Genomic DNA, 16,098 nt, shown 5'->3' with positions numbered 1-16,098 from the left:
CCATGCAATATGGGGGCCCATATAGCCGAGGCGGTAAACGCACGGGTATTCAGCATAACCATGCTGAGGGTGACGGGTTCGATTCCCAGTCGGTCCAGGATCTTTTCGTAAAGAAAATTTCCTTGACTTCCTTGAGCATAGAGTATCTACGTGCCTGCCACACGATATACGCATGCAAAATGGTTATTGGCAGAGAAAGCTCTCAGTTAATAACTGTGGAAGTGCTCATAGAACACTGAGCTGAGAAGCAGGCTTTGTCCCAATGAAGACATTACGCCAAGAAGAGGAGGAGGAGCCTCTCAGAATTCCTTCAGTAAATCCTCTCGAGATTCCTTCAGGGATTTCTACCGGGAATGTTCTTCCCCCAGCGTTATGTTTTTCAGACTTTTGTACGTAATTCTAAATTGCAGTTGGTAGACCGAATAAAACTGAATTTTTGGGTGGTTTATCATTTTTCATGTAGCCGAAAGACATCTTTTCGATGTAACATTGATAGTGCCCAGACTAGCACCATAAAACCTACATATTGTTCACGAATAAAAAATCATGGAGTAGTACAAACATAAGTGGAGAGGCAGTCTAGAGTATATCTGGTTGAAATTTTATATCATAACATGGAATGATGATGAACCTGGGCGTGTTAGTGAAATACATGTAAGTTCGAGACACTGAAGACGACCTTTTATTTGAGGTCGAAATAAATATCTGTCAAAGAATACAAATTAAAAGGAACAGTATACAACACCATTTTCCTTTTAAATCATGCTACATTTCCGAAAAGTTTATGTATGGTGAGTACGTAAAGAGGGTTTGTGGGGTACTAAAGGAAAAACTCAATTACTTTATTAGAAATCATTATCTGTGTAAAATCTGACTTCTACAGTATTTTAACGTTTGGTTATGCTACACATAGTGAGCACTCTTTATTTGATTTGTTACAAAAAAATAAATTTGAAAAATGTAGAACCACAGACAGTCGAAACTACATGAAAATACAAGGACCATGCATTGCATACTTTTAGGCGTTTATCGGGTTATATTTCTGCCCCAATTTAAAAGTCCTTTTTCTATTCTTTTTGAGTGGTTATCATTTTTTCATTTGTTTAGAGCTGTATCGTATCTATACGGATCAGAATATAATGATAGCGTAGAAGTTGTGCTAAAATAGAACTCGAGAAAATTATCAGATATTGAGGACCTACAATGAAGAATTTTTTTGGAACTACACCATAGACTTCCATTTCTTTCGTCGAATCATGCTTATTTAATTGGAACTTGACCTTTGATAACAAATTTATTCAAAGATTTGAATTGTGAGACACCTTGGGCGTTAACGGGTTAAGAGAGTTTGTGGGGTACTGAATGAAAAATTCAATTACATTATCAGAAATCATTATCTGTGTAACATCTAACATCTACAGTATTTTAACGTTTAGCTATGCTACACATAGCGAGCCCCCTCTATTTGATTTGCTTTAGAAAATTAAATATGAGAAATATTGAACACTGCAGTTGAAACTACATGAAATTACAAGGGCAATGTATACTTTTAGGCGTTTATCGGATTAAATTTCTGTCACAATTTATAAGTACTTTTTTCTATTCTTTTTGAGTGGTTATCATCTCTCTCACTTGTTTAAAGCTGTATTGTATCTATACGGATCAGAACATAACGATAGCCTAGAAGTTGTGCTGAAATAGAACTTGGGAAAATTACCAGATATTGAGGACCTACAATGAAGATTTTTTTTGGAACTACACCATAGACTTCCATTGTTTTCGTCAAATCATGCTTATTTTATTGGAACTTGACCTTTGATAACAAGTTTATTGAAAGATTTAAATTGTGAGACAACGGGTTAAGAGAGATGAACCAGCCTAGGGCTGAAAATCTCTATAATAAAGAAATAATAATAATAATACAACGAGTTAAAGCTTTTACCATCATTGATGACGTCAAACTTGACATCAACTTATCATTCACCTATTTTTATTTTGGCCACCAAACCCAACATGGACCCAATAGTTGTTCGATGTTGGTCGACCAGGGGCCCAACATTCGATAAAAATTGACCCGACATTCGATATTTTTTCAGTGTGGCGGAATTTTGGAGGGTATTTCGTGTTTCGTGCCCAGCTACTTATTCGAGTGACAATTTATTCAATTGACAAGGATTCGCTTCCCATTTGATAGGTGCTCTGATTGAATGAAATCGTTTTGAACATGAATAGAAGGACAGGGACTGAAAAGATTTGATGGTTAGTGCTCAAATGAATGAGATGAATTTTTGCAACACTGACTATAATGATGGTCCATTACGGAATCAAAAAACCAGAATTAAAATAGATAATGAATGCCAACATATACATTTGCGTTAAAACTTTAAAAAAGCAATGAACTTACTAATTGTTAATCTTATTCGTCGTTTAAAAGGTCTCAAATTTAACGAAATTCCCTCCATCGATGAGCTGTAAGCGAAATCACTGTATTTATTATGAATAAAAAATAACAACAGTGTCGTTCAAACTTCACATGCCCGCTTCAAGTGCTCATCTATTTTACTATTGTTGAATCTTATCACGTTTCTAGAAGATGTAGCGCTAATAGAAGAACGAACCGAACATCGAAGTGTGGATGCTGCGCACATGCGCTTTGGCCAATTTGTGATGTTCATGGAGGCTGTGTAACAAGAAAACTGTCATAGGGTCAGAGCAGTGGAATTATAGTTCAATTTTATTTTCTTGTATCTTTTCGAAAAAAATCTCACTAAGATCGAAGAAGTTTTATCCAAGTAGTTATGTGCGTGTAGTTAGTGTGACCCAGAAAGTTACGGTTCAAACTCGAATATGCCTCGTAACAAAATAAAATTTACTTGAATTCCTGACCCTGTGTCATAGATGGAAAAATGAAGATACATTCGGAAATTAGTGATTATTAGAATATATTAAAGCGCTGCTCAATTAAACAGAAAGTATATATCAAGCCTGTAGTGAAAAGTGTAGTTATGTTTCTTTAAAACTTTTTTTCGAATCAATAATCAGTTTCAAGAAGTTTAGCGATTTGTTCAACAAAGCAACAGTAGAAGTTTATCGATTTTCAGTGAAATGCTGGGCATAGCGCTTAAATACCTGCAGAAATCGATTTTCTTCATTTTATATTGATGGTGCCTTCCATCTGTGAGTTGAAACATGAATGAAATCGTAATTTTTCAGCATTTTTCATCTGGATTATTTGTTCAAAATGTCGAGGAATGGTACCAAATATCTTCATTGGTTTTATTTCATTTCAATAATCAGATTTTATTATGATACTCGTTAGCAGCTTGGAACTACGGAGAGTTTCAGGCTAGTCTTGGTTAATACATTCTTTTTATGACATTGATCAAGAGCAAAGACATATTTTCATTTGAAAACATGGCTCTTATGTTTAAATATCTGCTTGTCCTGACTATAAATAATAGGGAAACAAAATCTGTATAGACATTTTTTGCAAGTTTTGCATTTTATTTGAAAATCGATAAGTTCAAGGTAATGGTTATTTGACAATAAAAAGTTGATGAAGAAGCAGAGACAAAGTTGTCCATCGATTAGTGTGTGTTTTTATTGCAGTAAAGTGTGTACCAAAGATGTTGTTAACTTCTCATGAATACTATGAGAAACATGGCGTACTAATCTCATGAAATGCCAAATAAACGTTGTACATAGCCATCGTTTATATCTGAATGAGTTGATAAGTGTTTAATGTGGCCGCTAGCGCGCCTTCAACCTAAAACATGTATTTTGTTATGGATTTATATTTGATCGTACTATGTCTTCTCGTGATATGCATTAGAGGTAAGTTTAAAACAATTTATCAAGTATTAAAAAACCGCATATATGTTATTGTTTTATGTCATCATTTTCAATGTTTGTTTCTTTTGATTTTTGTTCCTCTTTTTTTCCTCCTTATAACTGATGAACACCCTAAAATGTGATTCAGATCTTTAAGGAAAAAATAACTTATGAACCCCTTAATTGATGTTTACCCCATTTTCCCTGCTTATTTTGGGTGATGCAAAACGGAGTATTGCAACGATTCCATATTACACTAGTTTACAGCATTTTTGAACTCGGTACACACTTAATCCTGAATTGTCTGTTCGGTACTTTTTTGACGAAAATAGAACAGCAGAACGATTTCGGTTGCTTCGGTAATCGATTTTACTAAGGCTCAGTACACCAACTGTCAAAAACGTGAGCAAAAGGAAAACAATCTGTTTTTGCTGTAAAAAAAAAATACAGTAGAGCGGAAGTTTTTTCAACTTCCAAAACAAGGTTGATGATTTGAAATCGATTTTTGTTTTATTTTTAAGCAAAGTCGTTCACTTTACACATCTCATTTTCCGTAATCAATGCTCCGATTGAGCTGATTTTTTTACTGTAAATCACCTACATATGATATGTTAAATAAACGTTGGGAAAGAATTTTTAAATTGTTTTTTACTTATTGAAAAATATATTTCTTCAAATATTTTTGAATATTTTGATAAAATTTAGGGAGATCGTCCCTAAAACTAGCCGATATCTTTTTTTTTTATTATAGACGCTTTAACCACTATCGGTCATTCGCGTCTGTCTTTATTGAATAATATCTACAAAAGTTTTGCTACATCTAGTTTTTTCACAAATTTTATAGTGTTTTCTTCTTGTTTACAATTATTTTTCAAGATACTTTCAAGATTGCCTGATATTTGATACTTTTTTCGGATTTTTTTCAGAGTGTGACATTCTAATAATATGTGCTCTATAGTTAGAATGTCAGAACATTTTATACATCGGGGAGCGTCCTGATATGGTGACAACAAATAGCTATGTGTTAGACGACTATGTCCTATCCTAATTCTAGTTATTATCCTCTGTTCGTATTGTTTTGCTCTGTCCGTCCATTTTTTTACATTATTTTTAATCTTGTTCAATTGCGTGCCTGGATTCGACGACGTCCACTCCAACTGCCAAGCTTCCCATGTTTTCTTTTCGACAAATTTGTTTGCATCATGTCTCGTTAATTTGTTGTACACTAAATCAGAAGATCTACCCTTGTTGGCCAATGAATCTGCCGCTTCGTTTCCATAGATTCCAGCATGTCCTGGAACCCAAACAAAACTAATATTTTTTCCTTGGCAAGCATATTCGCAGGCTTGAATCCATGGGTTTCCTGGATGATCCTGTCTCAAGAGCTTTAAAAGTACTAGCACTATCCGAGAATATGACTGCCTTTTCCTTACTTTCAATGTTTCGAATTGCTGTGCAAACAGCCATTATCTCAGCAGAATAAACCGAACATTCGTCATTTACTCTACCACAAAGTTCCAAGTTTTCCGAATAAACACCATATCCTGTACGTCCTCTGCCCTTTGATCCATCAGTAAAAAACTTGGAATAATCAGTATATTTTTCACTGATTAGTTTTTTTATAAAACAGCATTACTTTTCTAGAACTATCTCCAGCTCTAACATTGCGTTGAAGTGACCAATCTACATTCAAAGTTTTTTGATTCCAATGTGGTGGTCCCATCATCCAAATACGGGTAATTTTCGGAAAATCTATGTCTGCAATCAAGGAAAACCAATACTTCGTTCAGCGAATAATGGGCAAATCGGAAGAAGTTCTCTCCATTTCTAGCAAACGTATAGCGATTTTGGCTTCCCTCAAATTAGCAAGTGAATCAAACGGTAGTTGACCTGCTTCACACATTATTGCTTTAGTTGGACTTGTTGGAAAAGCGCCAAATGCGATTCTCATTGCTTTATTGTAAATGGGGCTAAGAATTGGTATTTAAAACCTTTCCTTCACTTCTTCCGGCTATAGAGAACCCGTATAGCAGGCGGGGTACCACCAGGGCATGCACAAGTTTGACTAGCATCTCTCGAGTCCCACGTTTCCTTTCAGATATCATTTTAAGAAGATTGATGATTCCTAATGTCAATTCTCTTCTAGATTTTGCATGGTTTTGAAAGTTCAATTTACTATCTATGATAAGTCCGAGGACTTTCATATGTTTAACAACTGGGACAACAGTATTTTGGAGTTTTAAATTTTGAACTGCTCCACGATGACGACGGCTGTGGCACGCATGTAAAAGTTGGCATTTAGGCACAGATATTTGAAATCCGACCGACAACAGCCATTTCAAGACACAATCTGCTGCCTTTTGCATTCTTGCACGTAAACATTTTATGTATGTTCCATAAGCTATCAACAGAATATCATCCGCATACACGTACATCCAAACATTTTTGGGTACAACCTTGAAAATTGGGTTCATACTTATCAGGAACAGTGAAACGGAAATAACAGAGCCTTGAGGAATTCCCCGCGATGTGCTGCGAGTATTTGATTCTGCGTGACCGACTTTAACTTCAAACGTTCGACCATTCAAAAAATCTACCAAAAATCTGAACATGCGTCCTCCCAGCTTCAACTTTTTTAATAACCTTAGTAAGGTCTTGGGGTCTTTTTTGACCTTTTTCAAATTTCAATTCTCTGTACATTTTGTTTAACGAATCCTAGCAATCTGAAATTTTCTGAAAATTATTTTTTCGCGGAAATAAACCTTTCCCAAAAATCAAAAGCATTGAATGACCCCTAGGGGCACTCCCATAAAAAAAGTTACAAATAAGACCCTGGGGTCATTTTTGACCCCAAACTTTGGACAGCTCGCAAAAATCAGTGGCTTGACCGATTTTGGATCTCTTTGGCTCAAATGAAAGGGGCACAAGTCTAGTTTTCAAAACCACCGGAGAAATCCGGATTCGGCCACTGTGGCTACCGGGAACCTGCTTCAACTGAAAAATGCCGCTTTTGAGACCCTAACTTTGGCAAGCTATAACTTTGCAACCAAACAAGTAATCAGGACCGTCCAAGGGTCGTTGGAAAGGTATTCACGTGGACTTTGATTATAGACATTAATATTGACTAATTATTGACAACCGGTTCCGGGAATCCGGAACATCCGAAATTTTAGTTTTCATCATTGCTATGTGCTTGAAAATCCACAAATGTATTACCTTTATGCATTCTATTGCATTACTTCTCTGCACGCTTCACTGAAATGAGGCACATATTGTTTAAGGCCATTTTTGAAGGGTTCTGGGCAGGTCTGGTCAATGCGGAACGGGTTACAGGGACTGCGGAAGGTGGTCAATTGGGTAACGACAATGAACTTCGTATTGTTTTCGCTCCAAAACCCGGTGCCACATGGTGCAACCTTCGTGGATTTTCATACCTGTTGTTCTTGTGATAAACAAAGAGATTGATAGTCATATTCTTCTTCTTCTTCTTCTTCTTGGCATAACATCCCTACTGGAAAAAATCCTGCTTCTCAGCATAAAGGTTTAAGTGCACTTCTACTAGTATATACCGTAAAATGGGGTGTTAAGAACCCATGGGGTGTTAAGGGATTGTACTTCACATTCATCTTTGAGAAATCATTAAATTAATCAGAAGAATAATTATTGTTTTTCATCACGTTTAAACTATTATTTGAACTGTAAGACAACTGTGTGAAAAATCTTGAAAGGAAATACCGCTCCGTTTTGACACAGAACATCAAAAACAAATCACATTGCTTTTCTTAAATTTTTGTGTCCTCGAAACATTCAATTGGAAAGCAAAGAAATAATGTCAGAAAAAATATGTAGCATATTTTAAAAAGTTCCAAAACTAATTCTCATCAAATCAAGGGTAAAAGTTTTCGTTTGCATGTGTTTGTTTTCGAATACGATCTACTTTAGTAAAAAAAGTCAGTTATCAAATTCATATGGGGTGTTAAGATTTTTTTTATTTGATTGAAAAAAAAAACAGCTGCTTCTTTTAATGAAGCTTGACGTCAAAATGGTAAGCACACTGATAAACGTAATGAGGTATCCATCCGATCAACACATTAAAAATCCACATCAGCTGCATTCAGCATGCTATTCAAGCACTTACACTAATATTTTGGCTGTTTGGAATTTTGTATCACAGTACCATCGCAGCGCTTTGTTCGAAGTTCTCGTAGGTAAATCTTTTTCAGTGGTGAAAAACAAATCAGACGTATTCTGTTGTGATTGTAGATTGGTTTGCTTTGCTGGAGATACCCTGTTTGATGTTGACCAGGTATATATTATATCAATATTTTGTTACCAGATGAATATTATCAGCACATTTTTTTTAGATGCCTCGGGTGTGGAAAAAAAGGTCCGGTGTAAAACACCGCAACAAAGTGGATCCGAAGCAACTTCAGCGTGCGCTTGAAGCCGTCCGGAAATGAATGACTCAAGTTGAGGCTGGTAGAATGTACAGCATCAACAAGTCTGTTTTGAACCGGAGAATACTAAGACCAAACACTGGCGACCATACCGGACCGATATCGGCAATTTCTTCAGAGTTGGAACAGCTTTTGGCAAAACGATTTATCACATGTGCCGATTGGGGATACCCATTTGAAATCAAAGAAATTCAAAAAATCATCGCTGACTATTTGAAAATTAACAATATAGTCATTCCAAAGTTTACCAACAACATACCAGGCATAGATTATGTTCGTGGTTTTGTGAGCCGACATAAGGAATTGTCACACCGAATCGCCAATAACATTAAACGGTCAAGAGCTGCTGTCGACTATGAGTGTTTGCGATCGTTTTTTGATAACCTAAGCAATGAATTGGCCAATGTTCCGCCGGAAAACATTTTCAATTATGATGAAACGAATTTTACGGACGATCCCGGCTTGAAGAAAGTTATTTGCCGAAGAACTTCCAAATATACTGAACGTGTAATGAATTCGACGAAAACTTCCACTTCAGTCATGTTTGCTGTAAGTGCTTCTGGCGACTTACTACCACCTTACATTGTTTACAAAGCTTCGCATTTGTATAGCACTTGGGTTGAAGGTGGTCCAAAGGGTGCTCGCTACAATCGTTCTAAAAGCGGCTGGTTCGATAGCGTTTCATTCAACGATTGGCTGGAAACTATTGTTGTCCCAAAACTGCGTCGACTGACAGGTTACATTCAAATTATTTTAGAGTGAAACATACACTCCCGTTCAAAAGTTTGGGGTCACCCCCTCAAAAACATGTCATTTTTTTAGGCCCATATCTCCGCCAATTTGCGTCCGATTTCAAAACCCTAGGTTTCATTCAAAAGATAATATGTCAAAGAAACTTTAAACATGATTTAAAAGAAACTTTTTCAAAAAATTTAGTATGTAAACTTAACCCAAAGTTGCCAAATTTTCTAAAAAATGAATATAAACTTACGGCAGTGTCGCTGGAAATTGGGTCGACCAAATTTTAAGATGAGAGCGGTAATATGACCCATTTTCTATTAGCTTTCAACTGCTTTTTACAGAACTTAGCTAAAAAATCTAGAAAAAAAGTTATTAAGTAAATTAATCCTTGATGTCATCGACCAAAAGTTTGGGGTCACCCCTCAAAATGCTGTATCGGCCAAAAGTTTGGGGTCACTATCGTAAAACATGGAAAAGTGATTTGTTGATAACTTTGTCATCTTTCATTCAATTTTAATTCTTCTTGGCTTATTTGAAACAAAATGAATGATACTTACTGCATAGACATTGAACCACACATATTTGTTGAAATTTACATACCAAAACTTAACGTGAAGTTGCCTCATTTTTTGAAGCGTGGTAAAATGTGCTAACTTTACATAACATTTTTATATATAAAAATCGTTAAATACGTTAAGTTGAAGACATCAAACGTAAATTTAGTTAATTATCTTTGAAATGAGCCAAAAATAATTAAAATTGAACTATAGATGACGAAGATATCACCAAATCACTTTTCCATGTTTTACGAAAGTGACCCCAAACTTTTGGCCGATACATCATATTGAGGGGTGACCCCAAACTTTTGGTCGATGACATCAAGGATTAATTTACTTAATAACTTTTTTTCTAGATTTTTTAGCTAAGTTCTGTAAAAAGCAGTTGAAAGCTAAAAGAAAATGGGTCATATTACCGCTCTCATCTTAAAATTTGGTTGACCCAACTTCCAGCGACGGTTCCGTAAGTTTATATTCATTTTTTAGAAAATTTGGCAACTTTGGGTTAAGTTTACATACAAAATTTTTTGAAAAAGTTTTTTTTAAATCATGTTCAAAGTTTCTTTGACTTATTATCTTTTGAATGAAACCTAGGGTTTTGAAATCGGACGCAAATTGGCGGAGATATGGGCCTAAAAAAATCACATGTTTTTGAGGGGGTGACCCCAAACTTTTGAACGGGAGTGTATCTTTGTTAGTTAAATTATTTTAATTCTTCTCAACAGGGAAAAAAATCATCATTGGTGATAACTTGGCAGCGCACATTTCCATAAAAGCGGTAGAAATTTGCGAGATTTATGACATTAATTTTATTTTCTTGCCATCAAATTCTTCACACATGTTACAACCACTTGATGTCGCCGTTTTCTCCTCATTTAAGAAAAGTTGGCGAAATATTCTTGAGGAGTGGAAACATGGTGAAGGTCAAAACAAACCATCCATCCCAAAATGCAGGTTTCCAACCCTGCTTAATAAAATGCTCAAAAAAATAGACGAAAGTCGAATAAAATCTAACATCCGCAGTGGATTCCGAAAATGTGGCATATATCCGTTTAATCCACACAACGTTTACAGCAGACTGCCGAGAGGATCTTACAACACAACTGTCATTGAGAACTCTATTAACGATGTTCTTATTGACTATCTAAGAAATGCTCGTTATTCCTCGCATAACGCAAGCCAACGTAAAAAGAAATTGAACGTTCCTCCAGGCAAAAGCGTGTCTAGAGAAGATCTGCTATGCTACACTCAAGAGCCTCCTGCTCAACTTGAACCACCCAATCTGGTAGCCTCGAGCACTCAACGTGAACAACGAGGTTGTCCGAAAAAGAAACCAGCATCACAAGGGGTCTCTCAAAGTGAAGGAGTGGCGGAATTGAACTCTACGCGCGAACCTTCTCCTCAGCCTGGACCTTCGAATGCGGACACTCAACATAAACGACAAGTTTGTCCTAAAAAGCAAAGGAAACGGCTGTCAGCACAAAAATGACCAATCAAGGACGTTGACACAACCAACAACCATGGAGAACGCGGTCGCCCAAAAATGAAACCACCTACACAGCTGGTGGTCACCCTTCGCCGAAATGCCAGGCGACTTTGTCGCAGAGATCCGATCGTTGAATCAGAAAACAGCGAACCATTTTCAGCTTCAGACTCTGATTGATAGTTTTGAAAACGTTTAAGAACGTTAAAGATTATATTTTCGATTAAATTGTTAATTTTTCATTGTACTAAAAATAAACTTTTTTCAAATCCCTTAACACCCCATTTACAATTTTGCACAAAAATTTCACATTTTCACGAAAAAACGCCAATTTCTTCGCAAAACCTTTCAAAACTTCAATCTTAATTGGTAGCTGGCGTCAAGACAATGATTAACCTACATTATGATGACCGTTTTGTGCAAGAAAAGGCTGGAAAAATTAAGCTTGAATTTTTTTTTCGTCCCTTAACACCCCATTTTACGGTACTGAAAGTTTTCTCTGCCAATCATTAGTTTGCATATGTATATCTTGTGGCAGGCACGAAGATACTATATGCGCATGAGAGTAAGAGTAATTTCCCTTACGAAAAGTTCCTAGGCCAACCGTAAATCGAGCCCGTCACCCTCAGCATGGTCATACTGAATGCCTTCGGGGCCAGCTATGGTTAGGGGCCCCAAATGAATAGTCATATTGGTTCCACGTGGTCACCGGAGTGGCCACCGGAGAAATCCATATTGTATTACTTTCAGATTATTACAATAAATGTTGGCTTTTGACGGCTCAACTTTTATTTTTTATCGTAACTGTAATGTTCTGGTATAGAAATGAACAAATGATGATCTCGATCTTTTTAGGCCACTGGAGTGACCTCTGGAAAAACCCCAATTGTGTTACTTCAATTTTCTGCAACAAACGTAGGCATTCGGAAGCTCACCATACAGTCGTGAGCGCTATTCAAAATTTTGGCTTTCTTGTATACCTATGTCTCGTAAAATAATAAAACTATAATATTTATGCCAGATTATGATGCAAGATTTTGTCATTATCTACCGATTCTTGATAATGTTTGCACCATCGTACAAATAGGGTTCCCGTATCACCTGCAAACACACTGGACTGGTCTAGCCGCACATGTTAGAATATACGATATTCTCGGGATCATCTTCTAAAATGTGCTGTAGGTGGTTGAATTTAGACTGACACTGACTATGATGTGAGGATGTGAGTTAGAGCTTACGTGCATGCAAAGAAAACCAAGACATTGTGTGTGATACGGGATACGGGAACCTAATTTGTACGATGGTGCTAAGATTATCACGTATTCGGTTGCATCTACGAAAGAAAAGTAAAATAATGACCGATAGATTGTTAGGTGAATAACTAAAAAGGAGCCAAAATTTTCATAGTCACTTACGTCATTCTGCAGAATAACGACAACATAGCATAACATAACACAAGTTTACAAAATAAAACGAAAGTCGTGAACTTCTGTCAACGACCAAAATTTTTGAAGCACAATTTAGTGGTGATTTCGAAACCGACCTTCAAAAAATTTTAAGTAGAACAGTTTTTAAGTTTTAGCTCAATATCGAGTTTTGCAACTTTTCAAAATATGTAATTTACTCAAATATTAAAAATATTGCGTTTTCTTCAACCAATTTTAAATCTTTTTCCATAAATTGAAAGCTGAATACAATACCATTCGATCATCTGAATACAGGTTTTGCGTCAGATTGATGAAATTTAAGATATTGGCGAGTTTTAGGGACAATCTTCTTAAGTTTTAGCAAAATTCCCAAATTTTTTTGAAGAAATGTATTTTTTTCAATAAGAAAAAACCAACTTAAAAATTCTTTCTCGACGTTTATTTGACATATCATATGTAGGCGAGTTACATTAAAAATTTCAGCTCAATCGGAACATTGATTACGGAGAATAAGATGTTTGAAATGAGCGACTTTGCATAAAAATAGAACAAAAATTGATTTTAAATCATCAACCTTGAATGGAAAGTCGAAAAAATTTCCGCTCTACTGTAATTTTTTTCATTCGCGTTTTCGAATTCAGAGCATGATTCTACACCAAAAATGATCATCAGCTTACCAAGTTCAAAAATGCTGTAAACTAGTGTAATCAGTTCCGGGTGTATGATAATATTCGAGAGATTCCATAAAAACTGGAGATTCCAAAATGAAAATACCCGAAATTCATGAGGCAGTTCCACCTAGAATTTTACCAGGACTTCCACTAGGAATTACTTTTGGTGTTGCAAATATGATCACGTTTCTTTACTAATAAATGTATAGTTTTGTAATTTTTTGCTAGTACACTCACAACAACAATTATTGTAGATGCAGTAATCTAACTATCAATGAGTGCACTCTCATTGGAAATGAACTCAAAAATTTTTATTGCAAATTATAAAATACAAAGATGAAGAAATGAGGAGGTTTTATACCTGTTGGAGGAAGGATTGTTGAAAATTGCTCTATTTCAGCGGCCTTTTTCATTTCCGGTGAAAAAAAATCCTTCGGGAGCTCCCACGATTATTGCTATAGGAGTTTCACTTAGCATTCCGGCAGCATTTCCTTCACGGAGATAAAACAAAAATTTCTCACGAGGCTCCACCGATTATTCGTCTAGAAGTGCCCTCAGGGGCTCCTGCAGGAATTCCTCTAGATCAATGGTGCTCAGCATTTTACGCATTTCATCAACAAAATTGCTTAGTACTCATCGAAAACTATTTCGATAACAAGCAAATGTGTATTCAAACTGAAGCTTAGTATCGAAGTTGTTTTGTAGTACAAGGTTACTAAACTTAGTTTTGTAACTTTTCGTAATTTGAGGAACTTTGGCAAACATGTGTGCTATTTTTTTACTCAATCGAGGATATCTCGAAAAATTGAAAATATATCTAAGGGTTTTCTCCATTACGTCTAGAGGTTGCCCTGAAATTCTCTCGCCATTAGTATTTTTTTGAACTAAGAACTGTTTCCGAAATGCCTCTAGGAGTTCCGTTACGAATTCTCTTAGGAGTTCCAAATAGACTTTCTCTAGGACTTCCACTATTTTTTTTCTACTTCCACCAATTATGTCTTTGGTAGATCCACTGGGAATTCCTCTAGAAGCTCCTGTCAGAGTTTCACTGGCAATTCTGCTCAAAGTTTCAACGGAAGTACTTCCAGCTACAGAGGAAGTTTCACTCGAAGATCCTCTGTGAATACTTGTGGGACCCCCTCCGCTAATATCCAGAATTAGTAGTAGTTGATCCACCTTGAATCCGTCCAGCAAATACACCGTGAATTCTTTAAGTATATTCACTGGAACTCCTCTAAGATTTCGACCAGAAATTCTTCTAGGAGATACAGCAAGAATCCCTCTAGGAAATCCACTAGGGATTCGTCAAGGAGTTCCAAAGAGAATTTCTCTAGGAGTTGCATCGATTATTTCTTGAAGTTCCATCGGGAAATCTGGCAAGAGTTTTATCGGGAATTCTTCTGGGAATTTTTCTCGAAATTCCACCGAAAATCTCTTCAGAAATCGTTCTAAAAGTTCCAAAGAGAATTTCCCCAAGAATTCCTCAAAATACCCTGATAAACCAACACAATACACGGACCGTAATGTAGACGGTTCAACAATATCGCATACTGTTCGAACTGTATCCCGAATGGGTGGTTAAGCAAATCTTATGGTTATCGTTTATACGGGTACTTCTCTATGTGTTCCACCGCAAATTTTAACTAGGATATAAACTTTTAATTATTAGAGAAATTCTGTCAGGAATTCCTTTGAAAGTTTAATTCACAGGAGATACTTGCCTAACAGGAGTACCGCTGAGAATACTTGTGGAAATTTCTTTTCAAAATACCTTTTGAAAATCCTCTAGGAACTCCACTCAAAATTTCTACAAGTAATTGCTTTAGAAGTTCCACCGTACATTCCTGTTTCACTATATAGTGCTTTAAAATTTCCGCAGAAAATTCAGCGGAAAGTCTATTAGGAGTTCCTTTGGAAATGCATCTAGACAGCATCAATTTATTACGTAATACATTAATCTTAATTTTCGTACCCTCCCCACCCCTCCGTGACGCATTTTCTTGTGTGAAAATCTAGAGTTCCACTCTAATTTTTCTTAGATTTTCACCGTAAATTTGTTAAGAAGTTTAACCGGATTTTTTTCTGAGAGATCCATTAGCTTCCAAGAGTTTTGCTGTGAATAACTGCAGGAGCTTTGCAGCACAGATGCTTCGTGAATTCCTCTAGCTCCTCCTGAAATTTCTCTTGAATTGACAATAGTTACACCGGATATTCCTCTAGAATTTATAGTAGGTCCACCCAGAGGAGTTTCACCGAGAAATCCTCTAGGAGTGCCACTAAATGCCCAATGTTTCTGGTTTATAGTTTCTATGGATGCTCTACATGGAATTCTTCAAAGACTTTTATTCGATTTTTTTGGGATTTTCATCGGGAATCCCTCTAAGATTTTCTATCGAAAATCATCAAGGAGCTTTACCGGAAAATTCTGTAAAAAAAATTAACAGGCGTTACACTACTAACCATACTAACAAAAGTAGCTGCATAGCAGCTTATAAAACAAACGCCTTTGAACGAATGCTCTTTAAGCTCTTATACAGCAAAAATGTTAGGGACTGGGTCTCCAGTTAGCCTAGTGGTTAAGGCTATGGATCGCCAATCCGGAGACGGCGGGTTCGATTCCCATTCAGGTCGGGAAAATTTTCTCGACTCCCTGGGCATGGTGTATCATTGTACTTGCCTCACAATATACAAATTCATGCAATGGCAGGTAAAGAAAGCCCTTCAATTAATAACTGTGGAAGTACGCAAAGAACACTAAGTTGAAGCAAGGCAGGCCAAGTCCTAGTGGGGATGTCGAGCCATAAAGAAGAGAAGAAGAAGAAGTTAGGGACTTCCACAGGAATTGTCCTAAGAGTTCCACCCTAATTTTTCTAGGGTTTCTTTATAGCAGAAAGTTTGTAACCATATTGTGAATTCACTCTAATAATTATT

The 16,098-nt window shown here is 36.4% G+C and overlaps 1 protein-coding gene across 9 annotated transcripts in view; it reads left to right on the top strand.

Annotated features, from left to right (window-relative positions):
* Window positions 1-2,612: 2,612 nt before the first annotated feature.
* LOC109407097 (neuronal acetylcholine receptor subunit alpha-7) overlaps window positions 2,613-16,098 on the top strand; it is a 349,591-nt gene continuing 336,105 nt past the window's right edge. Inside the window, exons 1-2 of one of the 9 annotated variants that reach the window (XM_062851756.1) lie at window positions 2,613-2,972; window positions 3,610-3,834. In XM_062851756.1, the coding sequence (XP_062707740.1) occupies window positions 3,774-3,834 (61 nt within the window). In that variant the 5' untranslated portion in view covers window positions 2,613-2,972; window positions 3,610-3,773. The other 8 variants (XM_062851750.1, XM_062851755.1, XM_062851749.1 and 5 more) reach the window with 8 other exon arrangements.

This window comes from Aedes albopictus, chromosome 2 (genome assembly GCF_035046485.1).
Source record: "Aedes albopictus strain Foshan chromosome 2, AalbF5, whole genome shotgun sequence".
Classification (NCBI taxonomy): domain Eukaryota; kingdom Metazoa; phylum Arthropoda; class Insecta; order Diptera; family Culicidae; genus Aedes; species Aedes albopictus.
The sequence above is the reverse complement of the archived record's forward strand: the minus strand, read 5'-3'. Positions and strand labels throughout refer to the sequence as shown.